The 18,187-nt window shown below is 40.0% G+C and overlaps 1 protein-coding gene across 8 annotated transcripts in view; it reads left to right on the top strand.

Moving 5' to 3' along the window:
- LOC135089534 (uncharacterized) overlaps positions 1-18,187 on the top strand; it is a 177,131-nt gene that overhangs the window by 94,913 nt on the left and 64,031 nt on the right. For all 8 annotated transcript variants that reach the window (XR_010261528.1, XM_063985190.1, XM_063985185.1 and 5 more), the window contains one exon: positions 9,298-9,436. Coding sequence is in view for 7 of the 8 variants with exons in the window: in XM_063985190.1 (XP_063841260.1) it covers positions 9,298-9,436 (139 nt within the window). In the remaining variant the exon portion in view is untranslated. The remainder of the gene's footprint in view (positions 1-9,297; positions 9,437-18,187) is intronic.

Here is an 18,187-nt window from a genome sequence, read left to right as displayed (position 1 = left end):
GGATTCTCAATCAGGAACAACTTCAAGACTTTTAAGCCGCGACAGCAACATACTAACAATTGTCCCACGCTTCCTTCTCAGTCCTACCAGAAACGTTCCAAGAGGTCTGCTGAGTTCCTATGCTCAACGAACGTCCCCCCTAAGAAAATCCCTGTGGGAGTGTCAGATGTCGCTGAGCCAAACATTATCAATCAAAGTGATTCATACAGTTTTGATATGGATATAGAGGATTTCTCTGTCCCTCATCCAAATAAGTCCTCCTCCACGAGAGATACCGATACGCCTTTTTCGAGGAGTCCTTCTCCTTTAGTCTCTTCAGGAGTTTCGGAGACTCATGTGAGGTAGTTATCCCCAGACTAGTTAAACAATCTCAAGTTTCTGCGCCTACAAGTAACGTAGGATGATTCTGCCTCGCCGGCCGAATAAGTTAACTTGTCAGGTTGGCAAAGGGAAGCTTTTATCTGTGGCTTCTCTGAAAGCCCCCTCAAACTAGTAAAATTCAAGATCTGCAGTGGGATTGTCGCGGTTTGTGTGCCTTTTTTGGAGGAACGCTAAGTTTTCTCCTGTTTGCATTTGTTTGGAAGAGACAATGCTCGAAAAATCAACTCACTTTGGCCCTGGCTATTGTGCTTTCTTATCCATTGCATTTCCCGGTAAGCGCCACCAACGGTGGCAATGCCATCTTTAATCGCAATGATATTTTATTCGCAATGGTTTTTATATAAAGTTTTTATACATTGTGCAGTCTGTATCTGCCCCCCAGTGTTCCTATTGAAAGGAATGAGCTTGATAACATTTTATATGCTCCTCCCTCTCCTCTTCTTTTATTGTGTGACTTCAATGGTCGCCATCCTTTGTGGAAAGATGACACTGTCAACCATCGTGGTCTTTTAATTGCTTTTTTTTACAGAGGATTCTGGATTGGAGATTTTAAACTGGAGACGTGACCCATTTTCACAATCAAATCAGTACTTTTACAGCAATAGATCTCTCTCTCTGTACCTCTAATTCTTTTCTTGATTTTAACAAAGATCTCAGCACCCCTGCCCACTCAAGGGATGAGGTAAGAAACTGTGATGAGGCTGCAACATACTTCACTGATGTCTTGCACTCCGGTACTATTCAGTTCATCCCTAAGACCTCTGGCCAGTTTCTGAAACGTCTTGTCTCATGAACGAATGCAAATTGTACAGCCGATGTTCAAGAGAAGCGTGCCGCCTTTTCTACCCTTGGACAGCATCGTGGGGACGTCCACTGTTTGGAGGCTTTTCGACGAGCGCGTGCCCGTGCCTGCTGCATCTTAATGAGGGCTCAGCAGGAGTTTTGGAAGAATTATGTCTCTTCCATCACTGTTCGCACACCACACACCAAGGTCTCCAACAGAGTCCGAAGATTATTTAGGAAGTATTCTGCTCCCCTCCCAACTCCTCCTCCTCCTGTTTTACTCCATAATGGTGATTTTCCATCTTCTTGGCATGTGGGTGTAATCATTCCCATTCCAGAGACTGGAAAACATCATCAGCTAACGACCAATTATCGCCCTATTTCTTTAAATTTATGTCTTTGAAAGCTGCTGGAAAATATGGTGAATATCAGGCTTATATGGTGCTTGGAGAGAGGCAATTACTTGTCTCCTGTTCAATAAGGTTTCCGGAAAATGCGATCTACGACTGATGATTTACTGTTTCTGGAATCTTGTGAGGCATATGCTAATAAGCAACACCATGTCACAGTCTACTTTTTTTATTTAAAGAAAGATTATGATACAACCTGGCGTCGTTGCATTTTACATAGTCTGTTTGAGTTTGGTCTTCGTGGCCGAATCCCTATTTTTATACAACAGTATTTATTTCATCGTTTTTTTTTTGTTTTTTTTTTACGGATACGGGTTGGTGGCGATATATTAGGAGTACGCCCACTTGAAGATAGTGTGCCGCAATGAAGTATACAAATTGTCACACTTTTCGCTGTAGCTATAAAAGCTATCATTGGTTTACTTCCAGAAGGAGTTCTTGCTGATGACTTGTCTATCTCCTTTTTTGCAGATCGGATGCCATTTATTGAAAGAAAGCTACAGGTGGCACTCAATAGGATTTCTCAGTGAGCCGCAGCTAGGGAATTTTGTTTCTCGGCTTCAAAGACTGTGGCTATGCGTTTTTGTCGCCTTAGTAGTGTTCACCTTGACCTAGATTTGTATCTATATGACAGAAGACTCTTGTGTGGAAGAAACTCGTTTTCTACATGCATGCTGCCTTAATATAACCTTTGTTATATTAAGGCAGCATGCATGAAGGCGCTGTCACTTATAAGGGTTCTGTCTCTTACTTCTTGGACACTAACAGTAAGCCTTGCACCGAACTCTTATTCTTTCTAAATTAGAGTACGCTTGTGAAATCTATTTGTCTGCTACTGAGGCTCGGCTCCGTGTGTTGGATTCGGTGAACCACGTTGGTGTTCGCCTTGCAACTGGTGCGTTCCGCTCATCCCCAATACCTATATTACTGGAGGATGCTGGTGTCCTGCCATTGGACCTACGCTGTCATTCTCTAGTAATGAGGTGTTGCTATCGAATCCACCGCCTTTCTGAGTCTGTCACTTGTACAACAGTTTCTCATGATGCACGTTCTCCCTTATATAATGTTCGCGCTCGTTTTCCTAAGCCTTTGGATATTGGGTCAGGTCTGTCATGACCGAGTTTGATATACCCCCAACCTCCATTTGCCCCATCGCCTTCCAAGGGTCGGGTACTGGCACTTTTCGCTGGTATCGATCTGCCCTCCTATTGTTAATAATAAAAATACTACCAAAGTACGAGTCTCGGGATTTATTTCTGGAACACTCTTCAACACACTCTAGCTCCTTCCCTTTCTACACAGATGGTTCAAAGTCTGATGCAGGAGTAGGATATAGTGTTACATTCCCTTCCTTCTGTCGAGGTGATAGCCTTCCAAGAGTTGCCTCCGTTTTTACAGCAGAGCTATGCACCATTATTCTTGCCCTAGAAATAATTTTTACTTTACCTGTTTAAATTTGTACTATTTTGTAGTGCAATGTCTGTCCTGGAACATTTTACTTCCTCTCTTCCTCTCCTAATTTTATCTGTTTTAAAGTGGATTTACCTGTTTCAGCCAAGAGATATCACATAGCATTTTGTTGGGTACCTGCACATGAGTGAGTTCATGGGAATGAGGAGGCCGATAGATTGGCTATAGAGGCAGCAACTCGGGTTACTCCTTCCACCCCCATTCCCTTCAATGATTTATACTCCAGTATAAGGGTGGCAGTTCTTTCCAGTTGGCAGAGAAGGTAGGAAGATGTGGTTGCCACCACTAAGAGAGGTGAGATAACTTCCGTAACTTTCAGCCCATGGACATATGTCCATGAGCAGGGGTGCCGCTCAGAGACTGCACTGACCCGTCTCCAGAGAGGTCACACACGTCCCACTCATGGTTACGTCATGTCCCAACCCATCCATTCTGTGATGACTGCTTAGTTCCCGTACAGTGAGACACTTTCTAGTGGAGTGTCCCAGCAATATCTTTTCCACTGTCGCGATGAGGATGGGAGCTTCCAGATATCGCTAATACTTTGAGAGAGGGCTCTCTCCCCGGGACATGAGGTTCTTATGTTTGTGGAGAAGATTGGTCTTTTAAAGAAGTTATAGATTTCCTTTTAACTGTTTTTATATTTATATTATAAGTAATATGAGATTGGGCAGAACCTTATTTTTTTAGTAATGGGAGAACATGAAGGCAAGTGAGGAAGACACGTAACGAACAACACTGGGCATAGTTTTTTTTTTTTTTATGCAGGAGGGACACAGGCCAAGGGCAACAAAAATCCAATAAATAAAAAAAAAGCCCACTGACATGCCAGTCCCATAAAAGGGTCCAAAGCGGAAGTCAAAAATTGAAGGATAAGTGTCTTGAAACCCCCGTCTTGAAGGAATTCAAGGAAGGAGGAAATACAGAAGCAAGCAAAGAGTTCCAGAGTTTACCAGAGAAAGGGATGAAAGACTGAGAATATTGGTTAACTCTCGCATTAGAGGTGGACAGATTAGGGGTGAGAGAAAGAAGAAAGTCTTGTACAGCGAGGCCACAGGAGGAGGGGAGGCGTGCAGTTAGCAAGATCAGAAGAGCAGTTAGCACGAAAATAGCGGTAGAAGACAACTAGAGATGCAACATTGCGGCGATGAGAGAGAGGCTGAAGACAGTCAGTTAGAGGAGAGGAGTTGATGAGACGAAAAACTTTTGATTCCACCCTGTCTAGAACAGCGGTATGAGTGGAACCCCCCCAGACATGTGAAGCATACTCCATACATGGACAGATAAGGCCCTTGTACAGAGTTAGCAGCTGGGGTGAGGGGTGGTGAGAAAAATTGGAGGAGACGTCTCAGAACACCTAACTTCATAGAAGCTGTTTTAGCTAGAGATGAGATGTGAAATTTTCAGTTCAGATTATAAGTAAAGGACAGACCGAGGATGTTCAGTGTAGAAGAGGGGGATAGTTGACTGTCATTGAAGAAGAGGTGATAGTTGTCTGGAAGGTTGTGTCGAGTTGATAGATGGAGGAATTGAGTTTTAGAGGGACTGAACAATACCAAGTTTGCTCTGCCCCAATCAGAAATTTTAGAAAGATCATAAGTCAGGCGTTCTGTGGCTTCCCTGCATGAAATGTTTACTTCCTGAAGGGTTGAACGTCTATGAAAAGACGTGGAAAAGTGCAGGGTGGTATCATCAGCGTAGGAGTGGATAGGACTAGAAGTTTGATTTAGAAGGTCATTGATGAATAATAAGAAGAGAGTGGGTGACAGGACAGAACCTTGAGTAACACCAATGTTAATAGATTTAGGAGAACAGTAACCGTCTACCACAGCAGCACAGAAAGGTAACTTGAGATGAAGTTACAGAGAGAAGGATAGAAGCCGTAGCAGAGTAGTTTCGAAATCAAAGCATTGTGCCAGAATCAATCAAAAGCTTTTGATATGTCCAAGGCAAAAGCAAAAGTTTCACCAAAATCTCTAAAAGAGGATGACCAAGACTCAGTAAGAAAAACCAGTAGATCACCAGTAGAGCGACCTTGACGGAACCGATACTGGCGATCAGATAGATTGTAATTGTAAAGTGATAGATGTTTAAGAATCTTCTTGTTAAGGATAGAATTAAAAACTTTAGATAGGCAGGAAATTAAAGCAACAGGGCGGTAGTTTGAGGGATTAAAATGGTCACTCTTTTTAGGAACAGGCTGAATGTAGGCAAACTTCCAGCAAGAAAGAAATGTAGATGTTGACAGGCAGAGCTGAAAGAGTTTGACTGGGCAAGGTGCAAGCACGGAGGCACAGTTTCAGAGAACAATATGAGGGACCCCATCAGGTCCATAAGCCTTCCGAAGGTTTAGACCAGCGAGGGCATGGAAAACATCATTGCGGAGAATTTTAATAAGTAGCATGAAGTAGTCAGAGGGTTGAGGAAAGGGAGGAACATTGCCAGAATCGTCCGAGTTAAAGTTTTTACCAAAGGTTTGAGCGAAGAGTTCAGCTTTAGAAATAGATGTGATAGCAGTGGTGCCATCTGGTTGAAATAAAGAAGGGAAAGAAGAAGAAGCAAAGTTATTGGAGATATTTTGGGCTAGATGCCAGAAGTCACGAAGGGAGTTGGATCTTGAAAGATTATGACACTTTCTGTTAATGAAGGAGTTTTTGGCTAGTTGGAGAACAGTCTTGACATGGTTCCGGGCAGAAATATAAAGTGCATGAGATTCTGGTGATGGAAGGCTTAAATACCTTTTGTAGGCCACCTCTCTATCATGTATAGAACGAGAACAAGCTTTGTTAAACCAAGGTTTGGAAGGTTTAGGTCGAGAAAAAGAGTGAGGAATGTACGCCTCCATGCCAGACACTATCACCTCTGTTATGCGCTCAGCACACAAAGACTAGTCTTTGACACGGAAGCAGTAGTCATTCCAAGGAAAATCAGCAAAATGCCTCCTCAGGTCTCCACAACTAGCAGAGGCAAAACGCCAGAGGCATCTTCGCTTAGGGGGATCCTGAGGAGGGATTAGAGCGATAGGACAAGATACATATATGAGATTGTGATCGGAGGAGCCCAACGGAGAAGAAAGGGTGACAGCATAAGCAGGATTAGAAGTCAGGAAAAGGTCAAGAGTGTTGGGCGTATCTCCAAGACGGTCAGGAATACGAGTAGGGAGTTGCACCAATTGCTCTAGGTCGTGGAGGATAGCAAAGTTGAAGGCTAGTTCACCAGGATGGTCAGTGAAGGGAGAGGAAAGCCAAAAGTGGTAGTGAACATTGAAGTCTCCAAGAATGGATATCTCTGAAAAAGGGAAGAGAGTCACTTTGAAAGTTAAGTAGTCTAAGAATTTCTTATAGTCAGAGGAGTTAGGTGAGAGGTATACAGCACAGATAAATTTAGTTTGAGAGTGACTTTGTAGTCGTAGCCAGATGGTGGAAAACTCTGAAGATTCAAGAGCGTGGGCACGAGAGCAGGTTAAGTCATTGTGCACATAAACGCAACATCCAGCTTTGGATCGAAAATGAGGATAGAGAAAGTAAGAGGGAACAGAAAAAGGTGCTACTGTCAGTTGCCTCAGACACCTGAGTTTCAGTGAGAAAAAGATGAGGTTTAGAAGAGGAGAGGTGGTATTCTACAGATTGAAAATTAGATTTTAGACCGCGAATGTTGCAGAAGTTAATGAAGAAAAAGTTGAGGGGAGGTGTCAAGACAGTTAGGGTCGTCGACAGAATGGCAGTCCGACCTGGGGACATTTATGGTCCCCTCCCCAGATGGGGATTCTGAGGCTGGTGTAGGAGTCGCCATGATAATTTTGAAATTTTTGACTGAAAGGTGTGTGTTTTATTAGGTGCTTGTAGTTTTGTGTGGAGGAAGAGAGTTGTCTTTAGAGGGCAGGCTGTGACTGCCCCCTTGTGTTGTGAAACACAAAGGGAAACACGTTCAGTGAGGTCACACCTAGGGTTAATGATAAGTTTACAGCACCCCTTGAACAGTGTTTTAGACCTCACTTGGAGTAATTATCGTTTCGGCAGGAGTCTACTGCCTCCTCCTCTGAAATATATATATATATATATATATATATATATATATATATATATATATATATATATATATATATATATATATATATATATATATATATATATATATATATATATATATATATATATATATTTTTTTTTTTTTTTTTTTTCTTTTATGTTATTCATTTATTGCTCCAATTGTCTGCCCTGCTTGTTTTATTTGTGTTACTCAAAATATGAACTTATTTGCAAAGTCCTCCACCACAAGTAAATCATACAAATAATGATCAAACTGCAAGATTTTAGTGCCTGAAAGCTAGATAATGTGGGAAGAGGATGATGTTATATACAATTATGAATTGGCATGGCAATATGATGTTTGCTGTTTGCTGGCGCTTTCAAGGGAATCACCGTTCAGTCCACTTGTACAAAGTCTTTTCAGAACGACACACATTAATCATTTCATACAACAGCGGCTTCTGTGAATTGTATTTTAAATTTAGCCACTGGTAATTGACCGTTATGTCTTTTCACTTATCTTGGATATCAGAAGTGACCGTTATCTCAAAGGTGTTTATGTTATATAGGAGAGGTTGTATAAATGTCATGAATGGCAACTTGATTAATTAATTTATTTATTTATCTATCTAAATTTTTGAAGGACTGTTTTTATATCAATACGCGGTTATTCTGAAGACTACTCATACAATCAGAAATTCACTCTAAAGTATTTATGGGATATTTCTGTTAAATTTTCGAATATACCTAAATTAATTACATTCAAGGACTGCCCTCCACAAAAAGGAAATCAAAACACGATAAAAAATGAGTTCGTACAGACAAAAAAAAAAAAAAAAAAAAAACGTGTGAGAAAGTGTGAAAACAAACACCGAACTTACCAACATTGAGATATTTCTTCAGCCACGGATTCAGAGAATGGTTATACTCGTATTTGTTCTGAGACATTCACCACTTTCAAGCTCTTCCAAGCCCATGAGGAACTTTTCATCAATAGAAGTCTTCTCTGCATTTCATCGAATGTGAATTATCTATGCAGCCGCAATCTTCTCTTATTTAAGCGAAAATATTGGATCAGAACTTGCCAAAATTGTCTATTTTTCCTTTCTTATATAATGTACTGAGCACGCTAATATAGAAGTAAGAAAGTCTTACAAAGAAGAGACTTTTTTCTTCAGTATTGGAGAACACATTATTTTAAATTTCATGAGATCATGTCATATACTATCGGTGTATGAACGGTAGATTAAACGGCTATCTGGGAAAAAAAAAAGCCATCGTGTTTATTAAATTATATTTGCTTCTTAAATGAGATTATTTATTTATTTTTTTCCGTAATTTTGACGCTTAAAAATGCTTATTTGCTATAGTTGTAGAGATACGAGACATGTAATATTTGAATATTCTATTACAATGTAAAATATGTCACGTTTTATTCCCCATCTACGCTTTTTATATATTTTTTAAAATTTTTTTGACGCTTATATTTGACTAAAGAAACATCTCTTGGTAATGACCAGCAATAGTCTGCAAGCATGGTTGTGCTCCATTTACTCTGATACCGCTTTTCCTCGCCTGAAAATCTTGGTGAAACTTTTCACTGTGTTCGCCACTGACTGCATCACATTTCGGTGGAAAGAAACAAATTGTATTTTAAGTGACATGTTACATCCTAAATTTTTGTAAGCCTTGATGAGGTTTTTCACCAATTTTTCATACTTCTTTTCCCTTCGGTGTCCGAGAAATCCCTTTGCCACTAACATGAATGCTTCCCAAGTATGTTTCCCCTCCCCTTGAAAGACTGATTCATATTTGTCATCTTTAAGAAGCTCACAAATCTGAGGACCAATAAAAACTCTCTTTTAACTTATTGTTGGTCAGTGAGGAATTCTGTTTTTAAGTACTTGAATCCTGTACATAGCTTTAACAAAGTTCTTCATGAGCCCCAGTTTTATTTTATATTCCAGGTTCCGATGATTGGCGAGGTAGCCAATCTTCCCTGATATAGTGGGAACCTCTAGCACGGCTGTCCCATTCACATAAAAAGCAACAGTATTTCGCCAGCTCTACATCTCCTTATGTATATTTCATTGAATCTATGTACTTTTATCATATCACCACCAACCTTACGTCTTTCAGGTGAATGCAGCTTAAGGTGTTTTAACTTATCCTAGTTATGTACACTTTCTATTTCCTGGATCACCCTTAATCAACTGTGTTTTCAGATATGGCCACTTCTCTAACGAAATGTATCGGGCGTGTCGACTGGTGGTGGACACTGGTCTTCATTGCTTTGGTTGGACCCGCGAGGAGGCCGTAACGTACATGACGTATCACACGGCTCTGGCTTTGGAAAATATTGAAGTATGTGTAAATATATTTAGTTGATTCTCAAAATTCCTATTATTTAATGAAATTTACTTCATGGCAAAAAAAAACACTGATCATTTCACGTGTTCACGATGGGGATTTTAGTAAAGCATTTGACAAGGTACCCCATCAAAGGCTCCTGAGAAAGGTTAGGGCACACGGGATAGATGGGAAGGTGTTAGGCTAGTTAGGGTCATGGCTTATTGAAAGGGCGACAAAGAGTTGTAATAAACGGCTCGAAATCTGAGTGGGGTCATGTAATTAGCGGGGTGCCACAGGGATCAGTATTAGGGCCATTGTTATTTCTAATACGTATCAGTGACTTGAATAGTGAAATTAGTAGTGATGTTAGTAAATTTGCGGATGACACAAAGATAGGTAGATTAATTAGGTCAGAATCGGATGCCATCGCCTTGCAGGCAGATTTAGATAGAATGAATTAATGGACCGAGAGATGGCAATTGCAATTTAATATCAATAAATGCAAAGTGCTTAGCGTAGGTAGAGGAAACCCACACAGTAGGTACATATTAAACAACCAAACTCTGGTAGGTACAGGGTACGAGAAAGATTTAGGAGTTATAGTTAGCTCTGAACTCCATCTAGGGAAATAATGCATAGAAGCCAGAAACAGGGCAAATAGGGTACTAGGATTCATTTTTAGGAGTGTTAAAAGTAGAAGGTCGGAAGTAATATTAAAGTTATACTTGGCACTGGTCAGATCTCATCTAGACTACGCTGTGCAGTTCTGGTCCCCACATTACAGGAAAGATATAGGTCTATTAGAATCAGTACAGAAGAGAATGACTAAAAGGATATAGGAGATGAGGAGTATTCCTTACGAGGCGAGATTGAAGTTGTTAAATTTACATTCTTTAGAAAGACGTAGGTTAAGAGGGGGACCAGATAGAAGTCTTTAAGTGGTATAAGGGTTATAACAAGGGGGATGTAGGCAAAATTCTTAGGATCAGCAACCAGGGTAGAACAAGAAATAACGGGTTCAAGCTTGAAAAATTCAGGTTTAGGAAGGAGATAGGAAAAATTGGTTCTCAAATAGAGTGGTAGATGAGTGGAACGGACTCAGTAATCATGTTGTTAGTGCTAGGACACTAGAGAGCTTTATGAGAAGATTAGACGGTTTATGGATGGGGATAATAGATGGAAATAGGTAGGTATATTTCATACAGGGACGTGTAAGCCTGGTCGCTTCTTGCAGCTTCCCTTATTTCTTATGTTCTTATGTTCTTATGAAAGTCACATAAATTCAGTAATATAAGACCAAGTTATTCTAAGTCAGAACTATTCAGTGGTCTAATGTTGTTAATTAACACCATGGTTTATAAGTTACAAGACATTTAAATATGAATCCGCATCAGTGACTAGTGGCTGCACACGAGCCATCCCGCAACCTCCAGCTGGTCGTTTATGCCGTATTGAGTATGTTTTAGCTATTAACTAGCCATTAATTGTTACAACGGTTCACCGCATTCCTGAATTTCATTTTATCTCTATTTACGAAAATCTTGTTGACTAACTAACTCCTTCACGATAGCAACGTCTGTTATCTCTACCCTCCTTCCCTTATCTCTCGCCAACTCTGTATTGCGTTCTTATTTGAATGTCCTATTACTTTTAAACGATAGCATTGAAACAGTCGACCATAGAATATCTCCAACTTCGAATGACTTCGTCTTTAATTTTGTCCTCACAAGCCACCCTGTATACATATATATATATATATATATATATATATATATATATATATATATATATATATATATATATATATATATATATATATATATATATATATATATATATATATATATATATATATATATATATTAGTGATGTATCGGATAATTAATGTTAGAGTTGCGAGGAGGCGGAGACGGAACCGTTAAAACAATTCTTATAAAATGTGCTTGCGGATAAGATTGCGGATGTTGAAATATCTGATTCGGATGCGGTAGCGGATTTAACGCCATGGTTTAGAAGTTACAAGACATTTAAATATGAAGGCGCATGAATGACAAGTGGCTGCACACGAGCCGTCCCGCCACTATATTATCACTGTATTTGCGGTTGCAGCTGCGGATGTGGATCAACGTTTTTCATCACAGTGTTATGACCACAAATTCATACCTCAAACTGGGCTTGCTTTCCCCAAGTGGTCACCACCTGCATGACTTGGTGCAGGGCTTAGTATGGGTTACAAGGTTCTCTTTTGATTCTTCCACCCTTTACACAGATTACGCATATGAGGTCGACAGCCTGTTTCACCCACCCACAGGCAAGGGAATATTACAAGAACAACTGCCAAATCATTCTCTAACAGCTGGGAAAGAATCGATAGCCACGTTTCCGGAAAGAACAATTGCAACAAATGACACACATATATAAGGATTATAATGTTCTACAGAATACTGCCTTCACAAACGATAAAATAATATCCACCCACTTTTGTAGAACACTATCTCCCTCTGCTGTGTAATATTATATCCAGCTTCCCAGAAGATAAGCTCTACCCCCTTTAAGGAACGATACAGCCCAGGGAAGAAGGATAATTTACTGCAAAGCAACATACAATAATCCTCTGCCTCTAGAGACTCTGAGAAAGCCCCATATCTTAATATTTTACGAAACGACGAAGTGCGTACAAGACAACACCAAAGTCGAGGACTGCTCACTACCACACAAAGTACTCGCTTCTAGAAAAGGCCAGGAATAACATCTAAATAAATAATATATATATATATATATATATATATATATATATATATATATATATATATATATATATATATATATATATATATATATATATATATATATATATATATATACACTGAATGCCTGGCAAGGACTCACAGGCAGATTAATGGAGACACCTGAAAGCTATATGTATATGTATAAGCAGGGGCGTACTGTGGAAAATTACTCAAATAACCCTTGAAACAACTGACCCACTAACTGTAAACGTCACCGCCCCCCCCAGCACGGAATCGACTGCCTTTAGTAGCGCAAAGACAGTGACTATCTCATGGGACCACAAAACCTGTAATTGTCACAAGGAGTTGAATCATGCGACGGAGGACGGTGGGGAGGAGGAGCAGGGAGACACCCAACCCCACCTGCCTACCCTACACTCACACTCATAGCAGGTGGTTAAGGGGCACACTAAAATTATTATTTGTCAAAGATTCTGGTGACTGAACTATGGGGCCTGGATGGATACTGATTATGAAAGCGTCAAGAGCATCTCTTCTATTACAAACTACGTGAAGCTTAACATGAGGGAATGAAGGGAAAGTGCTGAAACAAAATGGAGAAGGAGACTGAGTGGAGGGTATTAAGTTTTTAATGTAACTGCGAGAATGGTGCAAATATTCATCACACAACGGGCACCCACACCTCTGCTCTTGCCCTCTCTTTCCCTCGTCTTTCTTCTAATCGTCACTTCGCTTCTCTCTTCTTATCATCTTTTTTTTAATATTTACACCGTACATAACAGCAGTAATACAAAATGCATCGTATCTGCAACACAAAGCTCTAGAGAGGAGAGAAAGACTGAATGAAAATCAGTTAATAAATAAATAAATATAGAAAATAAAATAAGTATGTTTATTTCAAGAATGTAAAAGCAGATATAACTGGGGAAGGGGAATACATATGGCAAGGAAATTAACAGAGTAAAAATGGGAAGAAGGTGGATGGAGTAGGAACAAATGGTGATAGTGGACAGGAAAAAGGAAAACTTATTCCCCACTACATCCTCTCTATCTCTAATTCTTTACTAACTCCTCACCCTCTCTCTTTATATTCATTATCTCTACATTCTTTCCTTACTCCTATCCTCCTTCTTCACCCTTCCTCCACTTCCTTGTCCAATGTACTCTCCTTCCCCTTTTACAAACTCCCTCTCCCTTCTTCCCTCTGCAATCACAATACGTCCCTTCCTCAACATGTACCCTCAAAAAATCTTTCCATTTTACTTTCTCTTTTTTTCTTGTCTGAAACCTCCCTACTGTAACCTCACCTCCCTTTATCTGTTCAAGATAGAGGGACAAGTGAGTGATATCTTCCTCTCTCTTCCTCTCATTCCTTAGCATTCACTCACCATCATTTCTCACTCTCTCTCATCCTCTCAAATAATTCAATTCTCATTCACAGTCATTCTGTTTATCAGTCTTTAAGATTGTTCTGACTCACTCACTCACATTTAAGTTAGACTCACGTTTGTGTTCTCTCTTACTCACGCTGACTCTCATTCAGTTTCATTCTACAGTAATTAGCACTCACTTCCATCCCCATTCTCAGTCTCACTCACACTCACACAATCTTTCAGTTATTTTCTTCACGATGACATTCACACTTATTCTCACTTATTCCTTCCCATCCACAACCATTCTTAATCTCTCAATTCACTCACGCTTATTTATCATCAGCTCATTCACGCTTACTCTCACTCACTCAAACTTGGCTTACTTCAACTCACATGCTCATAACTCCCTGACTCTCTCTCTCTCTCTCTCTCTCTCTCTCTCTCTCTCTCTCTCTCTCTCTCTCTCTCTCTCTCTCTCTCTATCTATCTATCTATCTATCTATCTATCTATCTATCTATCTATCTTTTTACTTTGTTGAGAGTACACATATGATGTCGTGTCAAGAGCTCAAGCTAGGTTACTAGGCACTATCTTTGACGTGACAAAGGTAATCAAAATAAACAGACAACTTATAGTTAAATTCAATAGTTTATTTATATTTTTTTTTATCTTGAATAGTCAAAGTATTTACAGAAGATTTAGAGTTTAAAGAGTTGGTGCATTGAGGCTGTGTCTGCTGTAAGAGCTAGTTCCACATCCATATATACCATGGAAGGAAAGACCGGAGAAATATTTGTCCTAGCGAAAGGGATAATGAAAGTTCCTGGTGAAGGCAGCTGGGATGGTGTGGCCAAGTGGGGCCAGGTATAGGGTGCACAGCTTGTGGGTCTTGCAGGTGACACAGCATCCTGCAACATCACGGTGCTGCTGTTTGGGTTGCATGGGAGGAGGCGGCTGGTCTGGTGGGGCCTTTAGAAGTATCAAGCTTTGAGCTCGGTTCTGGACCTTGTCAAGAAGGCATGAAGGTGGGAAGGACGACCAGGTGTGTGTGTGTGGGTCATCACTGTCACAAGGAAATGTGAAAATGCAATCATTAAAGAATATATCCCAAAGGAAAGATCAGAGAAGACTTCCCTATAAGATATTGCCAAAAATTGAGTTTTCATTTGAAGAGTGTCTGCTACCTACCATGCTGAGGTATCTGCCTTGCAGGTAGTCTTGCAGTAGTAGGAGCAGATGACCGCGGATACCCAAGCTGTTTAGCTTTGCAATAAGGCTCTGATACCTCACCATGTCGGTGTCCTTTCATTAGTCAAGGGATTTATGCCAGGTGCTAGAAAGCTGACGCAACAGGTCTGCCGCTGACCTGTTTGTTTGGTGTAATGGTGTGCAGGGATGAGAGACGATTTTTTTTTTCGTTTTTTTTTTTTTTTTTGTTAGAGTCACTGGCCGAGGGCAATAAAAACTGAAAAAAAAAATGATGCCAGTTTCTATAGCAATGCCGAATTAAATTATCAAATAGCAGAGGATAACTATCTTGAAACCTCCTTCATAGGGTTTGAAGTCGTAGGAAAAAGGAAATACAGAAGCAGGCAGGGAGTTCCAGAGTTCATCGAAAAAAAAAAAGTTTACCAAAGAAAGGGATGAGTAATTGAAAATACTTGTTAACTCTTGAATTAAAGAGATAGACAGAATAGGAGTATGGAGTATGCTCCACATGTCTGGGGGGTTCCACTCATACCGCTCTTTTAGACAGGGTGGAATCAAAAGCTCTTCGTCTCATCAACTCCTCTCCTCTAACCGACTGACCACTCATAAAACTCTTTTAGACAGGATGGAATCAACTCCCCTCCTCTAACTCTAATGTTGCATCTCTAGCTATCTTCTACCGCTATTTTCGTGCTAACAGCTCTTTTGATTTTGCTAACTGCATGCCTTTCCTCCTCCTGCGGTCTCCCTGCACAAAACTTTCTTCTTTCTCTCACCCCCATTCTCTCCATCCCTCTAATGCAAGAGTTAACTAGTATTCTCAATCACTCATTGTTTTCTCTGGGAAACTCTGGAATTCCTTGCGTGCTTCTGTATTTCCATATTTTTATGACTTGAATTCCTTCAAGAGGAAGGTTTCAAGACACGTGTCCTTCAGTTTCTAATTACCGCTTCGGAACGTGTTCGGGGATCGGCATCTCTGTTTTTTTTTTCTTTTTTTTTTATCTTTGTTGCCCTTGGCCGGTGTCCTTCCTACATAATAAAAAAAAAAAAAGTTGGGGGGGATGAGAGAGGCCGTGGGAGGAGGGGTGCATGTATTTAGGAGGATCAGAAGAGCACTTAGGATGATAATGGCTATACACGATAACAAGAGCTGCAACATTGCGATGATGGGAGAGAGGCTGAAGACAATCAGTCTTCGACAGGGAGGAATCTCTGGATCCCCTCCATATATGTGAAGCATACTCCATACATAGACGGATAAGGTCCCTGTACAGAGGTAGCATCTGCGGTGTGGGGCGGTGAGAGAAGCTGGCAGAATCGACTCAAAACTTTATAGAAGCTGTTTTAGCTAGGAATGGGTTGTAAAGTTTCCAGTTTAGATTATAAGTAAAGGACAAACAGAAGCTTTTCAGTGTAGAAAAAAGTCGGGCAGTTGAGTGTCACTGAAAAAGGGGAAAATTATCTGGAAGGTTGTGTCGAGTTGATAGATGAAGGAATTGAGTGTTTGAGGCTTTGAGCAATACTGAGTTTGCTCTGCTCTGAGAAAAACTAGAAAGATCAGGCGTTCTGTGGCTTTCCTTCGTGAGCTGTTTACTTCCTGAAGGTTTGAACGTCTACGAAAAGACGTGAAAATTTGGAGGTTGGTATCATCAGCATAGGAGTGGATAGAACAAGGAGTTTGGTTTAGAAGAACATTGATGAACATTAGGACATTAGGTGACAGGTCAGATCCCTGAGAACACAACTGTTAATAGACTTTGGAGAAGAACAGTAACCGTCTATTGCAACATAACATAACGGTCAAAAGTTACTGAGAGAACTATAGAAGCCGTAGAAGGATAGTTTTGAAATCAAAGCTTTATGCCAGACACTATCAAAAGCTTTCGATATGTCTAAGGCAACATCAAAAGTTTCACCAAAATATCTAAAAGAGAATGATAAAACTCAGTAAGTAAAGCCAGAAGATTACCAGTAGAGCGACCTCGACGAACCCATACGGATTATCATATATAATGTTGTAAAGTGATAGGTGTTCAAAAATCTTCCTGTTGAGGATAAATAAAAAAAAATAAAATAAATAAATAAATAAAAAGCTTTAGAGAAGCAGGAAATTAAAGCAATAGAACGGTGTTTGAGGAATGAGAACGGTCATCCTTTTTAGGAACAGGGTGTATGTAAGCAAACTTCCAGCAAATTACTTAAAATTAGTAGGCTAGAAATATTTTCATAAACCCAAAATATTTCAATCTAACAAAGTATGTGTATAGCATTGAGGGATAGAGCAATAGATTATTTATTATGTGCCTGGTTGGCATTTCCAGAGCTTGGCGAAGGAAAGAATTTAAATCAAAATGTAACCATATTTGCAGTAGATGGATAAGCCGTGTTGAGGGCACCAGTGATGTATTTCAATTTTCCATGCCTTTCTCTCTCTGTCTTTTAGTGCTGGCGTGGTCATTTTTTTTTTTGTCATGAATTTTCTCATTTTGTCTAATAAGGTAGCTCCGGCATACCAACATTACCGAAGCAGAGGTATTCGTTTAGTTATGATCCTTACAAGTTTGGGGATCACCGTAACCACGATAACAACGACTGTGAAATCGGATCGAGTTGTTGGTAATGCCTTTTACCAGGTTGGTAAGGCGCTTGCTTAGGAACGTTACCAAGCGACTGTGAAATCAGCCATAAGAGGGAGTCCAGGAAGATCTGTGCATTGCCGTAGCCGACTGGGAGTAAATGGACCATACGTCTGGCAGTGAAAACGCACTTGGTCACTTGAAACTATATATAACGCGTTTTTACCAGCGCATCAGAATATCAAACGCTATCAAACAGTGTTTGATGTTCTTGCTAGGTTTTACCAAACGCCTGTGACAGACGTTTGATATACGGCAGCGAATCTGCCCAGAATAGCAAACACGCACTGTGATTGGCTGAAAGGTATTGCCATTCCTTTCACATTTAATAATCACGATTCTGAGGCTCTAAGGATTATGATAATTGTTTTATATGAAAAGAAGATCAAAGTAGTAACTTGTTCCTGGCATTAGAATTCAAAAGAATTGTCCATAAGACTTGAAATAAATGGTTGTGTCGTCTTGTGATACGTCGACACTATTCAGACATATGTCTAGTGAGGGACGTCCGTGGCAGTTCATGTGGTTGTGACTTCGTCTTCCAGTTATGTGAACTTGGTATAGTTTATGCTATATTTCTGTATAATACTTGCTGAAAAATAAGAATTAAAGGATTACTTTATTGCTGTATGCTACTGATATCAATATTAAAGCAAATATATCGGAGAAATGATATTTGTTTTGAAATGCTGCTGCGATAACACGAACATTGCGTACATCATGGACGCTCCATTGTTGTAACTGTTCTGTGTAGCGGCATCACGACGATTTCATTCAACATTTTAACATTC

Source organism: Scylla paramamosain, chromosome 33, assembly GCF_035594125.1.
Source record: "Scylla paramamosain isolate STU-SP2022 chromosome 33, ASM3559412v1, whole genome shotgun sequence".
NCBI lineage: Eukaryota > Metazoa > Arthropoda > Malacostraca > Decapoda > Portunidae > Scylla > Scylla paramamosain.
Note: the sequence above shows the minus strand (reverse complement) of the source record. Positions and strands in the feature narration are given on the sequence as shown.